Raw genomic sequence first — 26,814 nt, 5'->3', positions numbered from 1 at the left:
AATACAATCTTTATTAACAAAAAAGTAACAAATTAATTTATAATCATATTAATAAAAAATTCTTCGCGTAGGCGTAAATATTCATCAAAAATAGGTCTCATGCGATAGACAACGGTCTCACGATCGTCACCATAGCTGGGATATTGGGAGAGAAAGACACTATATAGGCGTTCCAAACGTGCATGAAATCCAGTAAGGAAACCTTCCCTAACTCTCATAGGCAATTCAGGATTGTTGAACCTGGTCACACTCTCGTATTTAACTTCATCCAACACTTTATCCAATAAAATCCTAATATAAGTCTGCAAATTATCAAAATTAAGATCATTTACAAGTAAGGCTTGAGAATTTTCCAGCACATTTTCTGCAAACGACATCTTTCAAACAGAATATATAAATGATTCAAACACCAAATAACCATTCATTTTTATACCAAAATAACCAGGTGCATAAAGCTAGGAATACGAATAAAGCTCACGAGTAAACCTCATTAACCTGCCATTAACCAATTTCTATTGGATAACAAAATGATGCATAATAATGCGCTAAATTACAGCGGCAAACCTAACTTTACAATTCTTTCCAATACAAATTTTACAATATAAATCTAACCTTTAATAACAATTATTAATAAATTACTACGCCGTTTAAAACAAATAAAAAATAATTTTCCACAATTTATTGAAAATCAATTTGGAAACATTAAGAACAATATTTCAAAATCAAGGAAAGCTGCCGCTGGTTTTCTCACAGATCCTGTTGGAAATTGAATCGAATCTTCGACGGATAAACTCAATGTAATCATTCGAATACTCGATAAAATCATCCCCAAAAGTAGCAGGCTTAGAATCATCTGGTGTGAAACAGCTGACCCACTCAAATTCTAGATCCAGCAACTCTCTTCTAAAATTATCGCGATCAGTTTGAGAAGCTAAATCTCCGAATTCGCCATTTTGTAAACCCACCACAAGTTTGGCTATATTTCTGGTGAAATCGCCATAAATAACTTTTAGAGCCTCGCGACTAGCAAATGTAGGCATTTTCGCAATAAGCAACCAAACACAACTAAAATTAAACAAAATAAACCAAACAAACATCAACTAATACAAAGATAAACCAACTCACGCGCAAATTAAACGCGCCAAATAACAAAGGTTTAATAGCTACCACACCTGGAGAAATAAAAAACACCCCTTTTTAAACCGATTAAAATAATAACTAATCTACACAACAACTGCGGGCAGCTAGGAAATAAAAGAGGCGGCAAAATTATTAAAACAAAACAAATCTTAGAAAATATCATATAAAACAAAATAAATAAAATAATTTTCACATTTATTAATGTATATTTGAAACACAAATAATTCGTTTAAACATGAAAAAACTTGGAGCTGGTGAAACTCTACATCATCTTCTACAGATTTCAACTTAGCAAGTTGAACATCCTCAGTTTCTCCTGGCAAAGGCCGACAGAGCAAGACCCTTGCGACTAAAGTTTCTTGAACACCCAATAGTCTAACCACCTCCTGTCTATCAACGGTAGGATCAGAAGTCTCAATCCTCATTTGTAGATATCTATGTGCATTCCTCATGACGCTAGTCAAATCCTCCCAAATTAATCTAACAGTTTCGCTTGCAGCCATTCTTTTTAAATATTCGCTAACAAACTAAAAGTAAAACCAAAACCAAAAAACATTAGAACTCTGAGCACACCAGATACGCGCGCGCAAAACTAAATAAACCGTCCATAGAACAAAATAAAATAGATCAGAAATATTTTCGGGCATACAAAACAACAAATAAATAAATATTACAAAATTTATTCATAAAATTATGACAATAAATTTTAGAAAACACTACAAACTGAAACTAAACTACAAATTTAAATTTTAATATTCTTGCCAAATATCATAAATACTCTGGCCAACAAAGCCCATAGCATCCCGGAAAAATCGATCCAGTTGTTCAACCTTTTTAAAGATAGGCTCCACCTTTCGAACAAAAGCCCCCTTGGTTTCTCCAAATATGGGGCGGCTCAAACTGAAATAGTTGAACAGTACATCCAATTCACGCAAACATTCCTTAGCCAAGATACAGATACCATCACCAGGATATTCCAAATATGATTCGAACTGCTGTCGAACACAACCAAACTCGTATTCTCGAATAAAATCCCAATCTTCACAGGCACTCTCATACGCATATTCATAACAAACATCCGCATCCGTGGAATCTTTCTCAGACATTTTTATTCCAAAGTTCAATAGAGAATGATAAATTCATAAAGCACAACTTATATTTATACTTAAAATTGTCAATAACACACATACAGATTACAAACACACACACCGATATCAAAAAATTCAAAATAACAAGCAAAAAATCTAACCCTTAGAATAAATAGGTAAAATTAAAATTTTGTTCCAAAAAGCGTTAAATTTATGAAACTTCTAAATGCAAACTATAATTCTTATAGCGTTAACACACAACAGCAATAGAAAAAAATTAACAAAATTATAAATAACATTTAAGCTTGCATTTAAAATGTAACCCTTGCTATAAAACTTCTCAACACTAACAAATTAAACCATAATAACCAAATAAAATTAATTTCGAATATTAAAACCTCACAACACTCAACCATAAAAATAAAATACAAATTATACAACACATCATATTTATTAATAAGAAAGAACAAACTAATTAAGAATCATATTAGCATAAAACTCTTCGCGCAGCTGATTATATCCATCCATAATAGGTCTAATATTAGCAATAAAAGATCCACGATCAACACCAAATACTGGTTGTAGGGTAAGAAATCTCTCATACAAGCTATCCAAACGACCAAAGAATCCAGAAACCCAGAATTCTTCCCTAATTCTTATAGGCAACGTTGGATCATTAAATCTAGTAAAACTAGCATAACGAGCCTCATCCTGAAATCTATCCAAAAGGAAAATAAAATTCAACTTCAAACTCTCAAAATGGCTATTATTCAGCTCGAAAGCTTCAACTTTCTCCTCCTCTGTTAAAGGCATTTTCAATCAAAAAACCACAATTAATAAAACCAAAACAACAGCAAACTATTTTTATACCAAAAACCCAAGCGCATAAAAACAAATCACGTGCATTTAACTCACGAATACACCTCTTAAACCTGTCTTTTAAAACGAATTCCTATTGGACAACCAGCCATAACCGAACCCCAGACAAAGAGGAACATAAAATAGCAACAAACTAATGTCCACATAAAGCAGCAAATAAAATGAAATAGCAATCCCTATCTATCTTTCTCTCGACTAAATCTATATCACTAATACTCAGTCAGTCAAAATTCTAAAATTCAGTAAAAAAGCGCTACTAGTCTTGAACAAATAATCACTTATAAGATAGATAGAAAATAATTTTTAGCAAATACACCCTCCCTCCCTACATCCCTGGAATTTAAATAATTAAAGGAGAAATAAAAGCTACATATATGTCGTCAAAATACCCCTAAAAGGTAATTTTTTTTGCCACAGGGGGAGAGTATTTGCCATTGCAAATAACATTAAATCTTTTGGTTAATAAAAAATCTTTAAAGTATCATTCAAATAAAATAAGGGTAAAAGTATGCATACGGCCTTATTCCTCAATAAAAGAAAAAAGAGGTCTTTTAGCTCAAATCAAAAAGGGCAACTAGCCTCCAAACTTATAAACAGATAAGAATGGGGCAATAGGTCAAACATAGACCAAAAATAACTTTCCAAAAACCCTAAGATAAAAACAGGGAGGAAAATACCATAGGTTATAAAAAACCAAATACATTGAAACTTAAAAAAGATAAAAGGTACTCACCACAATAACCAAAAGAAAACACACAACGCCAGCCCCAACCAGCAAGAGTGCTGGGCAAGCGGACCGAAGGCCGCTCACGGGCACCTCCTTCAAAGCCGACACAGGTTCGGAACAGTTAAACAAGATAGGAGGCGGCGCTGGATGTTGGTAGCGACTAAAAAAGAAAAAGATAGAATTAATAAATAATACTATTCTTCCTCTAATAAATACTTCTAAAAAAGTACAAAAAATAATCATTACCTACAAATAACATTAACTACAGAAGGCTCAAGACAACGTAAAAAGTCTTTATGATAATCCAACGAACGATCATGGAGATCAACACCAATCTCCTCACTACTATCTTCGTCGTAAACGTAGTTGGGATCCATAACAATAACTAATCAAAAACTGTAAGATTTCAGTGTATAATTTCACTGACTAAATAAAAAAGCAATATATATATCAAAATTCTAATTATTACCTCGCAATCTGCTAAACAGCAGATAAATAGATGGTAAATTAGCATACAGCCAAATGGCCAAAGAATACCCCAGGTAGATCTGGGAAAAACAGACAGAAAAATCTGAAAATAACATAAATAAATTAGTAAAGAAATACCAAAAAACATATTAAAAAACTTTTGTTAAATGTCTTTAGATAATAAAACGCTAAAATCGAGATAAAATTAGCGGGTTATTGAGAACACTTTATTAAAATAAGTTCGATACTTAAAAAAGTTACTTACCACATAATAGAACAATAAGCGGGGGGAGCATCCTCTGCAGCAACAGCGTCACGTTCAACAGCGGCGCTGGTCATAGGGGCTTCGATATCCTGAAGCTGGAAATTTTCAGTGGCCCCTCCCGGACGTGACCGCAGATGAAACACCTGGCCAAAAACCAGGGAAAAACGTCGGGAGAAGGCCTTCAACTTGTCCTTAGGCAACACTGAAAATAAAATCAAAATTAATAAATTACAAATAAATTAAAATAAACCTTTTAAAGATCGGACCAATACTCAATAAATCTATTAATTGATATCATTTCAAAAAGCAATTATATTATTTTTATGTTTCAGCACAGCACATAAATCAGAGATTAAAAGATGGCGCGTGCATATAAAAAGCAAAAAGTTATATGCATAGGGGGAAGTTACTTTCAACGAGTAAGGTCCGAACTTGAAAAGGCAGGTTTTATTTTTCTTTTTCTAACAAATGTACAAATGTTATATTCATCAAACTTACCCCCCAGAAAAAGAGAAATAAAAAGAAATTTCTTTAAAACAGTAAGAAAAGAATTAAATAAAAACACACTAATACTGCTAAATTTAACAGGAAACTCTCTATTTGTCAACCAATGTAAAAAGGACCACCACAACCCAGAAAATACAACCGGTTTCGACAACGACAAAACAACGTCCTACATACAATGTATGAGGAAACTACTAAGGTTTCTGATTAAAAATCTCAAGAGGAAAGGGATGGAATGGTCAGAAATGAAAGAAAGAATCGTGATTCTGCCAACCTCCCCAAGATTTATCTATACGTGCTGCCAAGATCCTGATCACCACACACAAGATTTAAAAACAATCCATGATACAGTGTCATCAATGCAATTAAATTTAAAACATCATTTTACCATAGCAAATGTACCAATAGTCCGAGTGGTGCCATTGCGCCACTGGATCAACTTCATACTAATCAACCTAGACATAGACAAAATATTTTGTGCAGATATGGAATTTTTGAAAAAACTGTGCAAAAGGAACTTCTTGTTCTCTTTCCGAAATCTAGGAGGGAATAAGACCGCTCAAAAAATAATACTGAAATATGTGTTAGACTTGGAAAAAGACAATGGACTACACATCAAATCAGACTACAACAAATTATGGATCGACTACCTGCACTGTCTGATATCACCTGACTATCCGATTAATGCAATTGTAAACAGAAAATTGCGTACTTATTATGATAAATTAAAGAATTAGGACGATTAAAAATGTACGACTTTCAGTGGTTACACAAAAAACTAGACGATAAACTAAAAAACCTTTTTCTACTTTTAGGAAATGATTTTGTTAATCCTATCCTTACTATTTGGGGCTAGTAGTGGTGTGTTACAAGGGGAACAGGTCAGTTTTCTCAAGGAATCTCACTACCTACCAGTAGAAAGATTCCCTTCTTATTACCAAGATGCCATACAATTCAAAATACAAATTCTAGGGGAAAAAGAGTTTAAAAACATCTTTAGAGATCAAATTCAACATGGCTTTTGGCAAGCTTTTAAATTTATTGCTAGGAGATATTTCTTAAACGAACAACTGAACCATATTGGTATAGGATTACTAGACTTAAAAAATAGTTTGGATAGAATCAAAAATGGCACTATTACATGTAAATTAGCTAACGTAGAGGATCTGATTATAGAATTGTATGACATGATTATTGCTAGTAACCCTACAACCACTGAAAGTCCTACTAGAAAAAAGCGAAGTGAACCTAAAAAACCACGTCTTGACCCCGCAATTTCTAACAAACCCCCAGCAATAGAAAATCCGGCATTTCCAGCTTTCACTATGAGACAAATATTGGCAATAGTCTTTGATAACGGTTTTGACAATCCACCTACTCAATATAATGATAGACCCAGATCTGAACAACTAAAAATAAGTATATCAGTAAATTATGGAATCGAAAATTTAAGAAGAGAACAATTATTTAGAATAGGAAAACTAGGGAATTTTGATTTAAAAAGATACAAAACCCAAGTACTAAAAAAGAAAGTAAGAAAAGGCGTAGCTAAATTGCTAGGAATGGAAGGTATGCCAGACGAAGTGTTTCGCCAATATGTCAGCGATTCATCTTCTGGTTTAATCAACTTTTTGGATTCAAATAATCTTCCATTATTTAGTGCTAATTCAGCTGGCCCTTCTACTTCAAACAATATAAATACAAATAGTGACAGTCAAGACAACGGGGGTCAAAACATGGATGTAGGAGGACTCAATTATAATTATAATGATTATGACGACCCAAATTATAATCCTGACACAGACTCTGACGCTCAAATGAATTCGAGCTCCGACTCTGAAAGCGATAGCGATGAAATTCACGAAAGTGAACTAGATGAACTAGGGGATGAACAACCCCCTTCATCATCCTCAACAGTGGAACCAACATCTGAAACTCTACCTCCATCACCTCCACCAACACTACCTTCAACACAATCTGAATCTACCCCATCAACAGAAACCCCTCCAACTACTGAAACTAGCTCTAACCCTACGGAAAAATCGAGCACAGCAACAGTAGCAAGTACAGATCCTACAACAAAAACAGAAACCCCTCCAACTACTGAAACTAGCTCTAACCCTACGGAAGAATCGAGCTCAGCAACAGTAGCGAATACTAATCCTACAACAAAAACAGAAACTCCTATGATTTCTCCCAAACCTGAAGAACCACAGGAAGGTCATAGCCATGCAGCCTCCAATGGAGAACCTCCTTTACCTGGACATTCTCCACCTGTGAAAGAAGAATCTCATTTACCTGAAAACTCTTCTCCTGTGACAGAAGAATCTCATTTACCTGAAAACTCTTCACCTGTAAAAGAAGAACCTCCTTTACCTGAACACACTCCACCCATGAAACCTGAAGAAATCCTAGTTAAACCCGACGTAGAATCTTATCTATCCAGAGATATGGAAGATTCCATCTCAAATGCCAATCCTATAAAACCTGAAAACAATCTTAACACGGAAATGGAGGTTGACAATGATGACCCTAACCCAATAAAACCCGAAAATAATCCCGAATCACAAATGGAAGTCAGCGAGGAAAGTAATGCTTCAATAAAACCTTTACCTAAAGAGGAAAATAATAGAAAGGGATTAAGATGTATACCACTAAATAGGTTGACAGAGGAAATAATGGAGGTGGATCTAACAGAGTGTGATGAACCCGACCACGTAAATATACTACAAACTATTTTTGAACTAAGACAACATCTAGGACAACTTGTTAATCAAGCAGCTGATAAAGATAGCGAAATAGCAAGGTTAAAAGATCATATAGAAGATTTAGAAAACATCATTAAACTAGAGACACAGGAAAGAACCAAGCTAGAAAATCTACAACGAGATTGTTCAGCAAACTTAGCACATCTATCTTCAACATATCAGGAATTAGGTCGAAGGTATGATAACCTAGAAACGGAAAATCATGCCTTATTTGGAAGTAAATTAACACTAGAAAGTAGAGTAACGGCTGAAAAAACAAGAGCTGATACAGCGGAAGGAAAATGGGCAGAATTAAATGAATTATACGAACAAATAACGGCTGAAAAATTAAGTACTGATTTAAGTCTCAATGAACTTAAAAGTACTGTAACGTCACTAACAATAGACAACAAACAAGTTAACAACGATAAAGAACTACTAACAATAAGGTTAGAGAATTGCGAAAAAAGGACAAATACTCTAGAAAAAAATCTCCAAGAATTAAATCAAAATATACTTGCTTTGCAAAAAGAAATAAATAGACTAGAATTAGAAAGAAATAAAGCCATTAACGAAAAAACCACAGTTCAAAATCAATTAGATACCTTAATATTCCAAAAAGATAGGTTTAAAGATGATAAGGTAAACTGGCTAAATAAAGAAATAAAAGAAATAGAAATAAAAAGGGGTTTATTAGAAAATAATTTGGAAGACTGCCAAAAAACTATCAAAGATCTAACACTAGAAAAAGAAAAAGCTCAAAAAGACTATGGGAGAAACATCTTACAAATAAGAGAGAAATTGTCACAAGAAATTTCAGAATTAAAAGAACAACTTCAATCTGCTACTTCATACATCAATGAAGGGATTGAAATGGAAAAAACTCTGCAAAATGACAAAGCAGTAGCAAAAAATAAAGAACTAAAACTTGTTGCTGAAAAAATCGCATTACAAAATAGTATAATCTCCATTAACTCAATGTTAAAATCAAAAACATTAAAAAACCGCTATCTTAGAGGCCTATTCAAGAGAACTATGGGGAAAAATAGGGATTTAAAGAAGCAAAATCGTATTCTAAAACGACAAATACTTGAAGGCAATAATTTACCACTCAGCGGACCAAAAGTGGAGAATGAAGCTCCTTCATCCTCTGAAAATCCTGCACCACCGGCAGGATCAAGCTCCGAAACACCTCCAGCTAACAATGGAGGACAATCAGAGGCGAACGCCGTACCTCCTGGTAATAGTGAAGCACCTCCAACAAACAGTGAAACACCTCCAGCCAATGCTAGATCATCCCAAGAAAATAACAATGGGGAACAAAATAATAACAATGGAGGACAAAACAATGGAGGACAAAATAATAATAATGGAGATCAAAATAATAACGATAGGTCAGAACAATCTGAAAATGGAGACGATGACGAGGGTGATGACGAATCTGATTATCCAGACTTCAGAACATCCGAAGAAGTTCTGTCTCAAATTAATCTAGCTTATGGCGAAATTAAAAAGATCAAAAGCTTAGTACAAACTCCTGAAACTAGACAAAGATTAATAAGATTGGAAACAAAATATGACACTTTAACTGAAATTTTAGCAAGCTTAACACGAGATAGCGAAAAAATTCAGAATACACTAGAATCTATACCAAATAGTGGATTTACACCACTCTATTCCAAAATCAATTTTAGAAAAACCTTAAAGCTACAGGAATTTGACTTAGGCCTCAGAATACAAAAAATCTATGACATCTTAAAAGGGACCAAAACACCTTTGAGACAAAGAATATACCGCCGTATCATGGAAGAAATAGACCTAATATCAAATTATCTAATTAATATTATCCCATTGGGGGATCAACCTAAAGTGATTGATCCCACCTTACTACGAGAATGCGTGGATTTAGTAGCTGCTGATAAACCTATAGTAAGCATGCTGTACCATGATGATTATCTATGGGCCTTTAATACTGATAAACATTATGGATACAAATACAAAGCGATGTGGTTTGGTGGTGTGCCACAATGGGCTTTGCGAGAAAGGTCGATTTTTTCATCTACCTTTCCCCCAGAGCTCCTTTGTGACAAAACACTAATCCATCATCACTCTGTATATTGCCTAGGGAGACATATAAGAGTAGAGGACAACAAATGCATAAAGGACACAGTGAAAAGTTGTGATTATACCTTTACATTCTCAGCAGACGCACACACAGAATTAATAGAGGACCTAACTTATGCCTGTAACACTACTTGTGAAATTTACCAACACGAAGGAAATCCTATCGCCAGCTTTCTTATGACGCCGGACATTATTAACAAACATTTTGGAAAAACCGGATCTTTCAATGATATTTTAGGAGTAATTTACGATTTTATAATGCAACACTGGTGGGCAATTTTCGTTTGGATTTCCTTTGGAGGTTTTAACGTGCTCATAGTCATTGTTACATGCTTTAGTAATTATTTCATTAGTAACGAAGGGGAATTCAGATGGTTCCCTTGCACAAAAAATGACGCAAAAAATTTGGCAAAATGTTGTTGTTGCAAAGAACAAGAAATTAGGCATACTGAATATGAGCTCGTTAACCTCCAAGGGCCAGCCGTTTGAAAGGTCGGCCACCAGTGTGCATAAAATTTCCTAACAAAATAAATAAAATCCTCAAAAAACTGAATTAATATCATTAAAAGATCCAGATTTATTTAGGAAAAAACATACATCCAATTACCTTACTGCTAATTTTATTTTTAGGTACCTATATATATATATTTTTAGACCGACAAACTAGGAAAATAGTACAACAACCACGCAGTACCAGGAATTACCAGGGTAACCGAAAAAACCATTAAAATTCCAAAAAAGACCAAAAGACAATAACTAGACATTTAAAACGCAAATGACTGCTTTACAAAAACTACGGCACACAAATTTTAACATTATTATGTCACAAAATCTAATTTTGCTTAATTATAAAAACATATAAAAAACCTCCATATTGTTCTAAAAAATATAAAAGAATAATTCAAAATCAAATTTAAATCAGTTACAATTAAGACTTGAGGCTGGACACATCTATCTGGAATCATGCTTAACTTTTATTGATTATAACTCGAATAGAAATAGTTTTGTAGAAGAACAATTTTTAAGGTAAACCACAGTTTTTCCATTACGAAATAATTTTAATAAGTCATACATGATAAATTACCACCTGATACCTCAAAAACCAATGCTTATTTCTCCATTTTTAACTAAATTTTTAAACAATTTTAATACATCCCAATCATTAACTAATAATTTTCCTATTCTTAATTAAAAAAGGCTAAATTAATCCGGGATAAAGGAAAGGATACAGAATCTTTAATGATTTTTAAACATTTTTAGAATAAACAATCAGAGTGTGCATTTCCTAAAGACGAGAAGTTATTAGCTGCGGCTGTAAAGTCCCGCAAGTACAGCGTCACCGCTCAGGGTGGTTCTACCACCTGTATTTGTCAGGGCATTCCCGCCTATCCCAGCCACGCTCAGGTGGACAATTGAGAGGATTGACAATGGCTGATAATTTTTCAGGAACGACAGCTCCAATTGAGGGGGTAAATAATCATATTGGGCAATCTGAAACCTATCCCGAGGGACAATACCAATCTGTCCTAACCGAAGCCTTAAGGAAGCTGATGTTATCAGCTGAACATGTAGATTTCCCATCCAGAGAACTAATGCAATTGGTTGAGAGGAATTTGACCGTTTATACCCCAAAATACAAACGTCCAATTACCCCAGCTGAAATGTTAACTTTGTGTCCTAATCAATGGATGGGAGGGGAAGTAATATTTGCCTTTCTAGTGGAAGAACTTGGTCATCTTGAAAATGTCTCTATTCTACATACCTACTTTGGCGAATTTCTAAAAAGCAACAGCCGAGAGGAACTAAACCAAATATATGACGGACAACTAAATACCATGTTAAATCGAGAAGTAGTCCTAATTCCCCTTCACCTAAGGGGAAACCACTGGGCTTTCGTCGTAGTTTATAAATCAAGCAATTTAATAGCATACTATGATTCGCTTCTTCAATGGGACTTAGCAGATCATAGAAAAAGTATTGTTGAAAGTCTGCAAAAATTACACCACATTTTTGTAGAAGAAAGAATTCTAAACACGCCTGTAACCGTTAGTATCGTCAATGATGCGCCACAACAAACAAATCTAACTGAATGTGGCCTTTACGTTTGTAAAACGGCGGTTGCTTTGATCAGGGGAGAACCACTCAACTTTGGCGGTCAAGACCTAAACTACTATCGAAAAACCATAGTCAAAAGCGTTCTTGGCATTGACTGCAACGATGCCCCGGCAAATTCTGCGAATACGCTACAACCATCATCACCAAGCCTGGAAGAAACCATAGAAACGGAATTAAACCTTACCTTTCAGGATCTCCCTGACTATAGCGACATGTTAGACGACATCTTTGCTGAAATAGACAAAGACATAGCTAATGGCCCTCAACCAACTCAACAGATAAACCAACCAAGCATGGCGTGTACAATGGACCAACCAACCCCTATGGACAGCGTTAGCCAACTACCTGTAACAGCCGCGGAGGTTGAAGATCCTTTCCTACTATGGGATGAAAAATACCAAGAACAACTAAAATATCTTAGAACAACCGGGATCCCCTATCTAGACTTTAACAAAGACAAGATTTTGTGTACACATAACTTTTTAGGAAGCTACAAAGATTGCAGAAAAATGTCAGAAGTTGCCCTAGTACTAAGACGACAATATAATGTAGTTGGGGACCATAAATGGACCTTCTTGGAAAATGAAGCCAGACGGGACGGGCGTTTCATCATAAATTGGTTTCTAAAAACCCCTGTGTACGACATAGAAATTGGGCCTATGTCTTTTCTACCAGGAAACAGGAAAACTGTATGCAGAACGATAAGAATTATCAAACACCTCAACAGACACCAACTGGACTTGGCTCAACAACAAATGATAGACAAAAAACTCAATATGTTCCACAACAATCCCGACTATCACAAGACAAAAATACATGAGACCAGGAAGATTCCAACAAAAAGGACCGTCAAACGACTACAAAATCAAATGTAATGAAAATCAACCACTGGAAACAAAAACGCAAAAAAAGGATTATATTTTTACTCAAAACCCAAAACGAATTTTTTTACCCAAAAACCCTAAACAAAATTTATTTTCTAATCAAAACCCAAAACAAAATTTATTCATAACAAAAAACCTAAAGCAAAACCTAATTGTAATCGAAATCCAAAGCAAAATTTCCTACTTTTGAAAGAGAAAATTTATAAAATTTTTAAAGTAAGATAACCCAAAAAAGCTAATGCTGGCTAAAGACCACAAAAAACCTAAAGCAAAAAAAAGAAAGAAAACTACTCTATAATTAAGTTGACTAAAATAATAAAACACGATAGTATATATAATGTATCTGGGGAAATATCTGATCAATGATACCTTTCTGTCACTGCTAGCTGCTCTTATGTAAATAATATAAGTGGAACAGGGTGACATTGATCAGACGATTCCTTTGACCAATAATTTAAAATATGGTAAACTGATTGAAAAATACACAAATAAAAGAGGCTAAATTGTTTGAGTATTTTACTTTCAGCAAATAAAGTAGTAGAGTTAAAATATATTAAAAAATCGGTCAAAATCGAATAAAACGAACTATGCACTTACGGAATTTAACAGAGAGGAGGACAATCAGCAGAGAGATCAGCGTCAGGGTGGCAATCAACACATCGCCGGACACGGGATCCGCGGGGCTGATCATGTCCAATCCAGCCTTCTCCAACCTATACAACACGTCCTGAAAAAAGGAAAATCATTTATTTATCAAAAAAAAGAATAATTAAAACAGAATAAAATAAATAAAATATAAAATTCAAACACAAAACAATTGTTATGCGATGAGCATAATGCAGGGATGTTTAAATTTTATATGACTATGGAAATGAAAAAAGTTTCTTTAAAAAATACGTATAAAATTTAGTCCGAAAAAGATATTTATCTACCGCAATAGGGAGACTAAATATTATACAATTCTAAATTATGAAATAGAGAATTTTTAAGAAAACTGATAAAAAATGATTTACATTGAAACTAAGCGATAATGACCGAAAATATTGTAATTAATGTAATAACATCTTATGTTTATTAAAATCAGCAAATAAAAGAAGAAAACTAAACCAAAAACAGAAGCTGATTCTAATAAACATAAAACTAATAATATTAAGGGAATACATTATTGTGATTGAAATATTTATTTGATAAAATATTATCTATTATAGTAAAAAAGTCTCCGTAGAAAAAACAGGGTTAAGGATCAGTACCGGAACAATAAAAAAGAATATTTACCTGCAAATACAGCCGGTCCTCCTCCTTATCCCTGCCTGGCTGCCCTAACATTTCTACCAGCTTACCGCCGGTATAAATGTTTAGGGCATTAAATTGTTGCATGGTGAGATTATACTCGGCCAGGACCGAATATAACCTCCCCATGGCAACTTCATTTAACATAATGCCTGACAGGAAATAAGATCGCACAAAATAGTCGACAGGAAATAAGATCGCGCAAAATAATCGAAAAATCTGAAAAATAGGAAGCACTTTTAATAATATCAACATGAAGAATTGATTCCTTATTCGACAAGAAAAAAACTTATCACCGAAGGCTAATTCGAAGGGAAAATATATTGAAATTATCACCTAGCCTTAATTTATGCATTTACACATGCATTTCTTATATTTTTAACCTATAAAAGATGAATTTTCACTGTATTTTTCCCTTTCTAAAAAATAAGAAATTTCAGCGTGACGCCACCTTAAAGTAAACTAAAACCGGCATGGTTATTCAATATGGCGTACTCTGGAGTGTACGCGGCATTCGCGAAATATGTGAGATAAGACGACATTTGGCCATCGGTATAAGTATTTTTGGTCTCCTTATGTTTATGAAATAAAAACTTTAATAATGTAGTAAATATAGTATTTAGAAATTTTTCTTTGCACAAAAAACACAAAAAAATCATTAAAATAATAAACAAAAGATATCCTATGATTTAAAACACCTCAAAAAACAAGGCTGTATGAAACACGGGTCATTTTTAGCCTCCTGAAACGTGTTATAATCGAGCTTTTCTTTTTGAGGGGGGTACATGGTTCGTCCTTTTCCCCTAAACCGATTCTATGAATAACTTGTAGAGTAGCTTTACTGGGGAAAAATCCAACCCATACTTTAAATTATGTATTTATTCTAATGAAAATAAAAGACTATAAAAATATTATCAAAATTAGACAAATTTAAAACAATTTAATATAATTTTTAAGTAAAAAAGCATGTATAAAGACCTATTTATTAAAATGGGGAAATAAGATCTATAAAACGAAGACCCTAAAAGGTAATGTTAGAGACAATAACCCTTTTAATAGAATGGTCATAGTACAGCTAAAAAATTATTAGCAAATATTGTCAATATAAATTAACATTAGTAAAACAACACAAGAATCATAAAATTAGAGGTTTCGTGATAAACAAACTAAATTAAAAGAATGAAAATTTGTAAAATTAAAGAGGACATTGAAAAAAAAACATTACTAGAAAAACTAATTTGAAACCAATAGTTTAATGTATTCTTGATGTAAAATAAAATAAAATGTGATCTTACTAATTTATGAAATGAATATTGTGATTTAGTTGAGATATGCACACACTTTTAAATGCAAAATCTTAATAATCAGGTCGCCAATTTCTATAAAACATAAAAATCAACACAAAAATAAAAGTCATCCTTTTTGTCTCTCTTTTTTCCTAAGGCTTCAGGCCTATAAAAGTAAACCTGGAAGAGAGAAACAGTCAGTCGTTATACGAAATTGCTATAGTACACTGACTCTTTTTAAAAATTTCTAAAATTTAAGGGAAGACTCCCTTCTCTTGCTTTGGAATTTTCTTGAGGGTCTTGGCGGCTCAAACTTAGGATTTTTTCATTTAAAACACACCTAAAAAATAAAAAGTTTTGTTAGATAAAATTCATAATACTTTGTTAAATAAATTGTAGAATATCATTTGATGTTGGTCAATTGAGATAAATTTAAGGATAAGGCCTTCTTAGGGCCTAAAAGCTTAAGCATCCGAACGGATAGTTATCTCCAAGTTTTTGTTCTAAAGAGAACTCCTATAGCGTGGTAAACGGTACCATTAAATTGCAAGTCACTACGGGGCTAAATAGGAATAACAAAGGGAAAATACGGTGGTGGCGGAGCCACTAACGGTTGATGATAGCTCGCTATCTGACGGCCGATACTAACAACCGGATCCTCCCCAAGCTTCTGAAGTCCAGAAAAGTTGGAGATCGTTATCTATTCGGACAATTTAACATTTTCGGATTAGAACTCTGAATAAGTTCATGTCTTAAAGGTAGTTTTACTTTGCTAATACTCTGGAAGATTGGTTCGGAGCTAGCCTAGTGATTTTCTTACCTGACAAAGGTACCTAACAAAGAACTTCACGCCTCACGGGGATACAGGCAGTAGAACGGAATATTGTAGTCATGTTCGCATGACTCTAGTAACCACAGTAGATACTTCCAGTCCAAAAGTGTTGGCAAAGTTAGTTACCTAGGAATAAAAAATTCTTAGACTAAATAGCAGTATAAAGTTATCAGTAATGTCTTAATGCCATTTTCGGAATAGGGCTTATAAGCAAAAGACTATCTCTTAAGCGTATTTGGATTTAGGATCGGTGTAATATAATACCACCATTCTAAGGTTAGATATACTCGCCGAACAGAGATTAATGCGTCACTGATCTGGAAAGGAGACATTGGTGAGAGATTGTAGTCCTGTGAAGTAGTGATAAAGGATTACATTTGTCCCTGGAACCCGGAGGTGACCCAAGGTTATAGGCTATGGAGCCGACCGCTGCGGCCATGTCCTTTATTAACAGTGGAGGCAACTTTTCTTAGAAGGCTATTTTCCTTCAAAGGCTACTTTTCTTAAGTGAATGTCCTGGGGCTACTATGTCCTAGAGGCTACTTTGTCCGTAGACTACTTTGTCTGAGGCTACTTTGTCCGAGGGTACTTTGTTCAAGATCCGGAAATGATAATATTCTATTAGAATAAGTTAAAAATTACAAAGCTCGTGCAATCAAAGGATTGTTTGTTTAATAATTAGGAAGTAGGAAGAAGGGATAATTGGTATAAGCTAAAATTAAGTTTCGGTTTTATAACTCTTAGGAGGGGAAAAATGTAATTTTACACTAAATAGTCTAAAACATGCTCATAATCAATACTAATGCCATAATCAACTTTCCTAAAAATTGTGGGAAAATTGGAGTAAATATTTACAATATAATTTAATAGAGTAGTACGCTTTATAGGATCTCGCAAACTGCTAAACCAATATGGTTCTCCTTTACATCGAAGCTTCTTATAAAACTAAAATTGAACGCTCAACTTCCCCCACACCCCAATTCCTTCAAGTTATCCTAGAGGCCTCTGTCTCTAGGGGCGTAGGCGCTAGTTGGATTTATAGAGATGCCACGTATTTTTAAAAATGCAATTTCTTGTCAAGATTTGAGAAATCAGTGGAAATATTTGATACAAACAATAAACTATTTCAATGGATATATAATACATGGATATTGTGTCAATTTAGGTTGCTAATATAGTCCTCAAATATTGGCGAATATGTTCCTTCATTGTCAGGGGATGGGGTACAACATAAGTGTGGGAGATGAGGGGTATCGTTATATTAGCCAGCTTGGAGAAACATTTTATTAGGGTATGCGAGAATCTCTTACAATATCCACGTATTCTATATCCATTGCTATTCTACGCAATTATATATTTTTTTGAGCGTAGCTTCTCCATACATGCAATGCATGTAGAAATGTAGTCTATTGTTCTAGCGTTGAGCAACCTTTTAGACCCACCCCTCTCAAAACTTATATTAATATGTTCAATTTCACTAATTTTTTTGTCGACTATATAGTATATATATGGTATTAAATTTAAGTGGTCATAGCTGACATATCATCGATATATTGATCATATTATATTAATGACATTATGACTACTTATAATGATATGTGTGTGTGTGTGAAGCCGTAGTTTCTTAGTGTTTAGACCTAAGTAGTCATGGAGTAGGACGAGGCACTTTTGTATGCTGGCACCAGGGCCAGCTCAAGGGACCTACTCTTTATTACCTCACCCTCGCCGAGTATGGTAGGTGTCCCAAATTAAGTCACCGTAATGAATGACGCTCTCCACAGAGGAGCTTTGGTAAGGGTTGTACTGATATTATGTACTTGACTATTGAGTATCCAATCTACCCAATTATCACACTTCTTACACAACCAAGTTGAAGTTGCGTGAATGAATTGTGACTGAGAAATTCGAGTTGCCACATGGGGACTTGAACTCGAACTCTCACCACCGTAGCTCAGTGCGTTACTACTGAGCTACGACGCCCCTTTCTTATAATGATATAAACAAATAGAGCTTTTACTTGGAGGCCTTGGTCATTATTTGCTTTTGCCAATCTGGCGATGTCATTTGTCTAACGTAGCAGCAGTATGCGCTGTTTTTAACGTCTTAAATGTAACGGAGTTTAAATTCAATGATACATACAAAAATTAATCTACAATTAAACAATCTTGAATCATAGTGAACTCTGTCTTGTAAATATTCGTTCTTGATTTCAATAATTTTTGTAACAGTTTTGAAAAGTAGCAATTTGTAATTTCATAACAATCAGTTTAAACTTAGAAAATATAAAGAATTATTGTCTTTTATGTGAATTTATTTAAATTTTTTACTTTTTTGTATTTTTAAACTACAAAAAATTGTTTCATTTTCTTTGTATCTATCTATTTAGTTATTATTTATTTATCTCAGCGTCGACATGTATTTATCTATCTATTCATCTACCTGTCTATCTAGCAATCTACTTTTCTATCTACCTATCTATCTATCTATTGATCTATCTAGGGATTTGAATGTGAGCTAGACCTAGATAGCATCCTGAAGAAGGAGAACATATCTATGTATCTATCTATCTGTCTATCTATCAATCTATCTATCTATCAATCTATCTATCTATCTATCTATCTATCTATCTATCTATCTATCTATCTATCTATCTATCTATCTATCTATCTATCTATCTATTTATCTAGGGATGTGACTGTGAGCTAGACCTAGACAGCATCCTAAAGAAGGAGAACATATCTATATATCTATCTATCTGTCTATCTATCAATCTATCTATCTATCAATCTATCTATCTATCTATCTATCTATCTATCTATTTATCTATCTATCAATCTATCTAGGGATGTGACTGTGAGCTAGACCTAGACAGCATACTAAAGAAGGATGACAATAATGAAGATTCTACAGAGAGCGGAGGCCTACTTGATAGTTCTGATGAACAAGTTGAATCTAAATTGTACCTTGAAAAGTAAGCTTTTATCACATGCAACGCGTTTTCTATAAATCTTAGCTTACTTATCTATATATTCATACACCTATCTACTTTTCTAACTATCAATCTAGAAATCTACTTGTACTTAAGTTGTCTCTGGAAAGTAAGCTTTTTAACCGCAAGTGTTTTCTACAAAGCTAAGCTTTCCTCACTTTATATGAATCAAATAGGCTTAGTTTCGCTTTTTAAGTGGTTATCTATAATACAAAATAAGACTGTCGGAGTGAAGATTAAGTTTTCTGTAACCGCTGAATCAAAATGGTTCTACAATTGGTCCTGTGGAAGATCTAAGCTATTTTCTCGGGGTTGAAACGCCCCCCACCTCCAATATTTTTTTCATACCCTAGTATATTATAAGACATTTGAAAAGTTGTTTTATTATTAAATTTAGTGTTTTAGCCGATAGAAAGACTGCGGTAAGTTAATTGTAGAGTAGCTTTAAAATTAAACGAATTTGTATAGTTTGGAAATAATCGTTCTTGTTTATTTCAGAACAACAAGAAAGCCTCGGACCATCAACAGAAATCTTTACGAGAGAAAAAGATTTTTCAGATTCTAAGTTGTTTAGAATTTTTGAAGAATTTAATTTGTTGTTAATTTTAGATAATCTTAAAGGGTTTCTAATTATTTTTTATTTTCTTATTGGGACCTTTAAATAATTTTTTTTAATTACAATTATTCTAAAAGAACTGTCATGAAAACTAATTTTAATCGACTAAAACTACGGTATATGTACCCATCTTACAAAAAAAGGTTTTTAAGCTATTTTTTTGTATAGGATTGCCATCTATCGTAAAGGTGAAACCTATCAACGACTAATAATTTATGTGATGAGTTTAGTGTATACCATTACTTTATGCTAGTCAAATTGTATTGTATTTTATTTGTATGTTTTATATATAAATAAAGTTAAATAATAAATATGTAAATGTCTAGATCCTAAATCAATGAATCATATGTGGGTAGATATAAAAAGAAACCTTCTTCTTCTAGAAATTCCTTTTTTATTTTGACGGATTTTTGTCTACGTATGTAGCCCTGATTCTCTGAAGTTAGGATTCAGATGCACACGGAGATTGGAGGTGAGAACCCTTTGGCCAATTATAGATTAATAAACTTCGCTAACTGCTGAATTTTTGCAGACTGACATTTCAAGCTGACCCGCACAATTCTATTGGAAGCTACTCAATTATTACATCACCCTGACATTATTGAGTATGGCAGGTGTTCCATTTTAAGCCAACCTATTGAATGGCACTCACATGGGAATGAAGCGCATTCATGAGAGAAAGTATTATTTATTTGGTCCTAAGCAAATGTTAAGTGGCCATAAAAAATTAATGAAAAAGGTAAAAAGGTAATTTTGTTCATTGATTCATTGATTAGCCATAGTTTCTTAGGGTTTGGGCATAAGTAGTCATGGAGTAGGCTGAGACACTTTAAATAGCCACTAGGGCTATCAAGATCCACGTTCAAGAACATTACGACTTGACTCGCTAAATCATGAGAGCTCCTTAATTTTGTTTATTATAATAGTGGGTGTGCATCATCTCATCAAGAATCTACACAATAAATTTCAGCCGTCCATTTAAAAGATTTTAAAAACACATTAATAAACACTTTTTAGGATTATATCATATATATTTTATCATTTTTGATTATAATATTTTCATTACTAAAGTACAAAGCTTTTAACAAATTATATTAAGGGGATATAAGTCGTATATATCTCATATTCATAGTTTCATGTTTACGAGACTGCTACAAATTACCCCACTTTTATTCAACATCAGGGATCTGAAGGGATAAGACAATGGCCGATAAATTGATGTACATGATTCAATAATGATACACAAAATTACCCCTTCTTTAGATTACAATTAGTGGTTGAAACTTAATGAACCAACCAATTAAAATTCATAAAAGTCCCCAAAGTTGTTATGTAAACAAATGAGAAAATGTTATTGGGGACTAGTGTAATAAACAGCCAATGTCCTCTCTCTCCCTGATTCAAATCTTTAAAAACTTTGCAGACAAAATAATTATTGCGATTTTTAAAAAATTAAATATTAAAAAATTCTTAAAATTTTATAAAGTTTACAATAAAAAGCTATAATATATCAATAAATTCTAATTCACATATAAAAGCTTCATAAATAATTCATCATATATATTTTTATGACAATTTTAGATATGTTTTCATTTTCGAAATGGCATTATTTTTTTACCTAAAGGCTCAAATTTTTTTAAGCGAAGCTTTTCAATAAATTAGGTCTTTCAGTACGTCCGTCCGTCACGCATAGCTTTCATAGTTTATTTGGGAATATTAGAATCAATTCTAAACATTTTCATTGAACAAAGCAGAAAATTATTTTGAAATGTTAATCTACTAGGGAGAGGTCAACAGAAAAAAACAACAATAAATCTATGGGGGAGATTCATTTATTGTTCTATCTGTCTATCCATGCTTAAATTTATAAATCGGCTAAAGTATGTAGCTTAAAATATTCATTTTTGCTTTTAAACAGTTTAAAGAGTATTCTAATCAAGGGAGCTAGGGAGGAGACATTGGACTGTAAATTACACACTGGTACCCAAACACATTATCTTATTTGTCTGCTCTAAAACTTTGGGTACTTTTTAAAACTAGTTGGTTCCAAACTTTTAACCAATATATTAATACCATAAAGGGTAATTTCTTATCATCATTAAAGATATAATAATTTATCGTCCATTGTCTTATCCCTAAAATCCCTGATTCCAAACAACTTATTATAGTATAAGAGTCATTTATCGCACCATATTATAGACAACTTTTCGCAGATATTAAGACGAAAAACATTTTTGTTAGCCCGAGTGGCCCACACGGTCCAAAGTAACAAAACTTGTATAAATTTTATAATTTTTATTTTAATATTCGTGTAAAATTGTCTGTAATGCGATTATATACATGATTTTTCAGCATGGCTGCGAATCGGTTCTAATCCAGCGGATAGTGATCGGGTTCGAAGCCATACTGGAAATGTAGTGTCATATGATGACAAATATAATTTTTCAACCGGGATGAATTACTCAGCAGCAGTGGCGTGCACAGGGTTTTGTCAGGGGGTTGCGCGAAGCGTACCCGAAAATTTTGACACCATCTAACGAGTTTTGATACTCCAATTAAACCGAATCGAGATTTAGGGGGGTGTATTGCAGACAACAAATGGGTTGTATTTTTAGAGTCAGGGGGGATAATACACCCCTCTAGGTGTCCATTGACTCCCTCAAAAGTCAAACAAGCGTCCCTGAATAGATAATTTTATTTTTTAACACCCCTTTTGAGTTTAAGGGGGAATCTTGCCTGAATTAAGAGGGAGGGGTGTAGACCATTGTCAAAGGGGAAGGACAACTAGGGGGTTGCCCCCCCCCCTCTGCACGCCTCTGCTCAGTAGTCAGTAATTTAATTCAGTACTTGAGCTTATTCAGATTTCCTCCTTCCTTGTCGCTCCACGGAAACAAATCCTAGAAAATGTAATTATAAAAGAGGTATAGCTATCTCAACAATAGGTACTTTTTTTTTGGGGGGGGGGGGGATTTTCCTTTTGGAGACTTTGCACTCTTCCCCTAATTAGGTATAAACCTTTTATTTAACACCTACCTATGAAATACTACATTGTAAAGGAGAACTATATCGGTTCAGCGGTTAGCCAGGTTTTTTTCGGTATTTTACAGACTTATAGACATTTAATAAGATTACTCTGATTATTCGTGTCTCGTTGTCTTTTAACGTCTCTAGTATGACGCAGTCTGGTCCAGACTCAAACCGGACACCTCAGCAGGCACGCAGTCATTTACGCTAATGACGCGGGTATTTTTACCTGCAGTGTGTGTTGCTCGCTAGAACCACCCATTGCCAGCTTCTCAAATACATTTCTAACAAACAAAAAAACAAGGATGAAAACATCTATAAGATTAAGCAGCTAAGCACAAAAAATGGACAAACTGATTTATAGAACAAATGCTTTTGTGGCATGGCTGACGGACAAAATTGTATTCTAGATTCTTTTAGGAAAAGGGGTATCTTCAAAAAAAGTCTGAGATTTGCCATGTACGTATGTATAAAGAAAATTTATAAAAAAAAAAAGGATAAAAACATCCATAAGAAGCTGAATAAATAACAAAAACAATATATATAAAGTTGCTTCTTTCCTATGTTAAAACTAATAAAATATGAAAATACATAATAATAATTCCATTGAAAGCTATGAAAATATAACAAAAGATGTGTAATATCTACTTTCCAGTATGACTTCGAAATCAATTAAAATCCGCTGCAATAATAGTTATTCATAGCATCGTATTATAGACACAGACAGCTTCCGCGGATATTGAAATGAAAAATTAGTTTTAAGATTCAAACTTGTTTTATAAGCCCCGAGGAGCCAAAGGTATTACTGGTATTAATTTTCTCGTATTCATTTGATTCCGGTGGATAGGAACCGGTTCTCATCCATAAGAAAAAACGATGTCTAGCATCGAATTATATCCTGTCCGCGGATATAGAATGTACAATTATGAGATTAAAACCAGTTTTTTTAACCGGTGCCTTCGGCACCTCAGTGCTAAAAAAACAGGTGTCTGAAAACAGGTTCTAATCCAGCGGTTAGTAGCTCTCTATAGTACTCTAGCAAAATGGGGATAGTTTCTAGGGGGTTTCTTTCCCCTTTACCTTTCTCTTTCCCTCTACTATGACGTCAATAGAATAGGTAGGCCAAAATCGATTACATCTATCCCCATTTTCCTAGAGCACTAAACTCAGCTACCAGCCATTATTAATCGGTTTTGAAGCCGCACTGAAAATAACTATTATTCTTTCTGAAATTACAGGCACTTGATTAGAAACATTGAAAACTAAAAAACATAAATAGATTATACCTTGATTCACTAAAGTTGGCTTCAAAGTCGAACAAATCCTAAATTAAAATGCAATTAGTCTAAAAGTTAAAATAAAAGTTTGGATTAATTCTATTTATAATTATTATGCATTTCTTTGATTAAATACAAACTGCATTAAATCAGGGATCTAAAGTGATAAGACAATAAAATTATGTATATCCCTAATGATGTTAAACAAAATTACCCCTTGATAGATTACAATTAGTGATTGAAACGTTTGGCGACAAAGCCCAAATTGTGTTAAAATTGTGTCAAAAATGATCCATGTGACATAATTATGAGGGATTATCCATAACTTTTTTAGGGGTTTTTGATACATTTTTAACACAATTTGGGCTTTGTCCGTTTGGTTACTCAACTTTATGAACCAACTAATCAAAACTATGAAATTCCAAAGTTGTTCAACGAATTATATACCACCTTACGATGATTATTAATAAAATGCCGTTTCTCAAAGTCGTACGCGATCATACGATTGTTGGAGGGGTGACGCAAATTTCAGATATCAATTTTTGCGATTTCAGAAAAATTTATCTTTACATGAAAATAAAATAATCGCGAAAACTGAGATCTTAAATTTGCGTCACCCTTCGCCAATGCGAATGACCTCGTACGACTTCTAGAACCGGCATTTATTACTGATCACCCCCCCCCCCTTCAAATACCTTGAATTGTACAGCATTCGATGTTGGGGCAGTTGGAAGACTTAAGTTTGTCGAAGACAAGGCTATTACACTAAAATTAAATTTATGGTTGATAGTATTGTCAATAAATCACTGAATATGAAGGTTTTATGGGCTAGCTCTCTAGGTAGAATAGGTAGAATTTAGTCAATTGTAATATTCAACACAATTTTTTTAAAATCCATAAAAGCCAAGATGTTTAGACCAAGAATAGATTCTTTGAAAAGATCACGAAACCTTTGTCACATATGTGATAAAAATAAAAAATTCTGGTGGAAAGTGGGGCTAGGCATGCGGTACTCAATAAATAACAGGAAAAACTATTACCCTCCCCCCCCCCCCCCCCCTACTTTGAATGGAGATTTTCTTTGCTCGAATATGCACTTTGAGAGAAATCGCAAGAAACAGATAGTTTACCTTATTAAAGATTCCAAAACTTTATTATCTTTTGCTCCTTTCTTCTCTCTGATAGCAAGTAGTGAGGCTAACATCTCCTAAATATAATAATTATTTCTTCTCTCTGATAGCTAGTAGTGAGGCTAACATCTCCTAAATATAATAATTATTTCTTCTCTCTGATAGCTAGTAGTGAGGCTAACATCTCATAAATATAATAGTTATTTCTTCTCTCTGATAGCTAGTAGTGTGGCTAACATCTCCTAAATATAATAATTATTTCTTCTCTCTGATAGCTAGTAGTGAGGCTAACATCTCCTAAATATAATAGTTATTTCTTCTCTCTGATAGCTAGTAGTGAGGCTAGCATCTCCTAAATATAATAGTTATTTCTTCTCTCTGATAGCTAGCAGTGAGGCTAACATCTTCTAAATATAAGTTATTTATAGCATTTTAATATTGACAGCTTAAAAATTGTAAGATTAAATCCAGTTTTGTTGGCCCCGATGAGCTGAAGGACCGGGCCTTCAAAACTAGAATCTATTTTACCGTATTGCTTCGAAACCGATTAATTAGTTCAAATCTTAGAATTGTACATTTTATATCCGGGGAAAGCTGTTTATAAACGATGTGAGAAATAACTATTATAGTTTTATATTATCCATTTAAATTTTAAAAAATAATCATAATACCTTGGCTTTTAATTTTTCTTCGGCAGTTAGCACCGTTTGTAACTCTTTTTTCTAAATAATAAAAAATTAAATTTCTACGATGTATAGGGTCAATGGCAAGGGAGACAGGTAGTTTTGTCTGAGGTATGATGATGACAGGAGGCGTGGTGACGCTTCGGGTGCAAGCCCTCTCCACGTCACCTTTGAACATACTCTGCATCGCGAAATGCAGTTTAACGCGCTCAATCACCTAGGGTAACCAACACCCATCAGACAACCAACCCTTTGATTGCGGGATCTTTGTCTGTGAAGTCCTAACTGTGCATGGTAACGAGTTGCGCCTGTTTTGGGCCAAGGCATTTAACATACTCTAACTATTTATGTAACGCTCTAACATGGCAGCAGTAGGAATATTTTTTAATGTCTTTGGTTATGACGCAGTGTCGGACCAAGATTCGAACTTATCCCTGCCCGATGACGAGCGGATGCACTACGTGTAGAGCTACGGTCGCGGGCTTTGTTTGAAGTATACATTCAAAATTATAAATTTATTTTCTGAAACTAAACACACCTTGTTGTAAGCCTATGTATTAAAGTGCAAACATACAAAATACCCTATTTGTAGAATAGCTGCACTACTGAAATCATAATGGATTTATTATTACTTGGATCTTACACCAGATTATCATGTACTCTAATAAAATGAAACTTGTAGCTGGCTAAAATAAAAATCTCCCCACCATTCACGTCCCCCTTCCTACCTAGGATAAACAAACTGA

At 33.8% G+C, this 26,814-nt stretch overlaps 2 protein-coding genes and 1 long non-coding RNA gene across 7 annotated transcripts in view; 1 reads left to right on the top strand and 2 right to left on the bottom strand.

The window, feature by feature from the left end:
* LOC145305232 (uncharacterized) overlaps positions 1 to 26,814 on the bottom strand; it is a 60,508-nt gene that overhangs the window by 19,697 nt on the left and 13,997 nt on the right. For 4 of the 5 annotated variants that reach the window (XM_080146821.1, XM_080146826.1, XM_080146825.1 and 1 more), the window contains 6 exons: positions 26,057 to 26,107; positions 25,386 to 25,462; positions 24,951 to 25,020; positions 24,265 to 24,302; positions 23,208 to 23,262; positions 20,965 to 22,851 (listed from right to left, as the gene is read on the bottom strand). The exons of the other annotated variant lie outside the window; for it this stretch is intronic. In XM_080146821.1, the coding sequence (XP_080002947.1) occupies positions 22,795 to 22,851; positions 23,208 to 23,262; positions 24,265 to 24,302; positions 24,951 to 25,020; positions 25,386 to 25,462; positions 26,057 to 26,107 (348 nt within the window). In that variant the 3' untranslated portion in view covers positions 20,965 to 22,794. Of the gene's footprint in view, positions 1 to 20,964; positions 22,852 to 23,207; positions 23,263 to 24,264; positions 24,303 to 24,950; positions 25,021 to 25,385; positions 25,463 to 26,056; positions 26,108 to 26,814 lie in introns of those variants that run through there. 5 annotated transcript variants of the gene reach the window in all.
* Positions 6,639 to 10,434, top strand: LOC145305822 (uncharacterized). The gene has a single exon (XM_080147645.1). The coding sequence runs from the start codon at positions 6,643 to 6,645 to the stop codon at positions 10,429 to 10,431; it is 3,789 nt and encodes a 1,262-aa protein (XP_080003771.1). The 5' UTR covers positions 6,639 to 6,642; the 3' UTR covers positions 10,432 to 10,434.
* Positions 15,093 to 16,477, bottom strand: LOC145306046 (uncharacterized). Its single transcript, XR_013874876.1, has 2 exons — positions 16,338 to 16,477; positions 15,093 to 15,857 (listed from the first exon to the last, which is right to left on the bottom strand). It is a non-coding gene; the product is annotated as an uncharacterized LOC145306046 (long non-coding RNA).

The sequence above is a fragment of the Acartia tonsa genome, chromosome 14 (assembly GCF_053477335.1).
Source record: "Acartia tonsa isolate MP-2025a chromosome 14, ASM5347733v1, whole genome shotgun sequence".
NCBI classification, from domain to species: Eukaryota; Metazoa; Arthropoda; class Copepoda; order Calanoida; family Acartiidae; genus Acartia; species Acartia tonsa.
The sequence above is the reverse complement of the archived record's forward strand: the minus strand, read 5'-3'. Positions and strand labels throughout refer to the sequence as shown.

Bases quoted from the DNA above. Each gene is read 5' to 3' on its own strand.
- LOC145305822 (XM_080147645.1), top strand. From the start codon at position 6,643: ATGCCAGACGAAGTGTTTCGCCAATATGTCAGCGATTCATCTTCTGGT.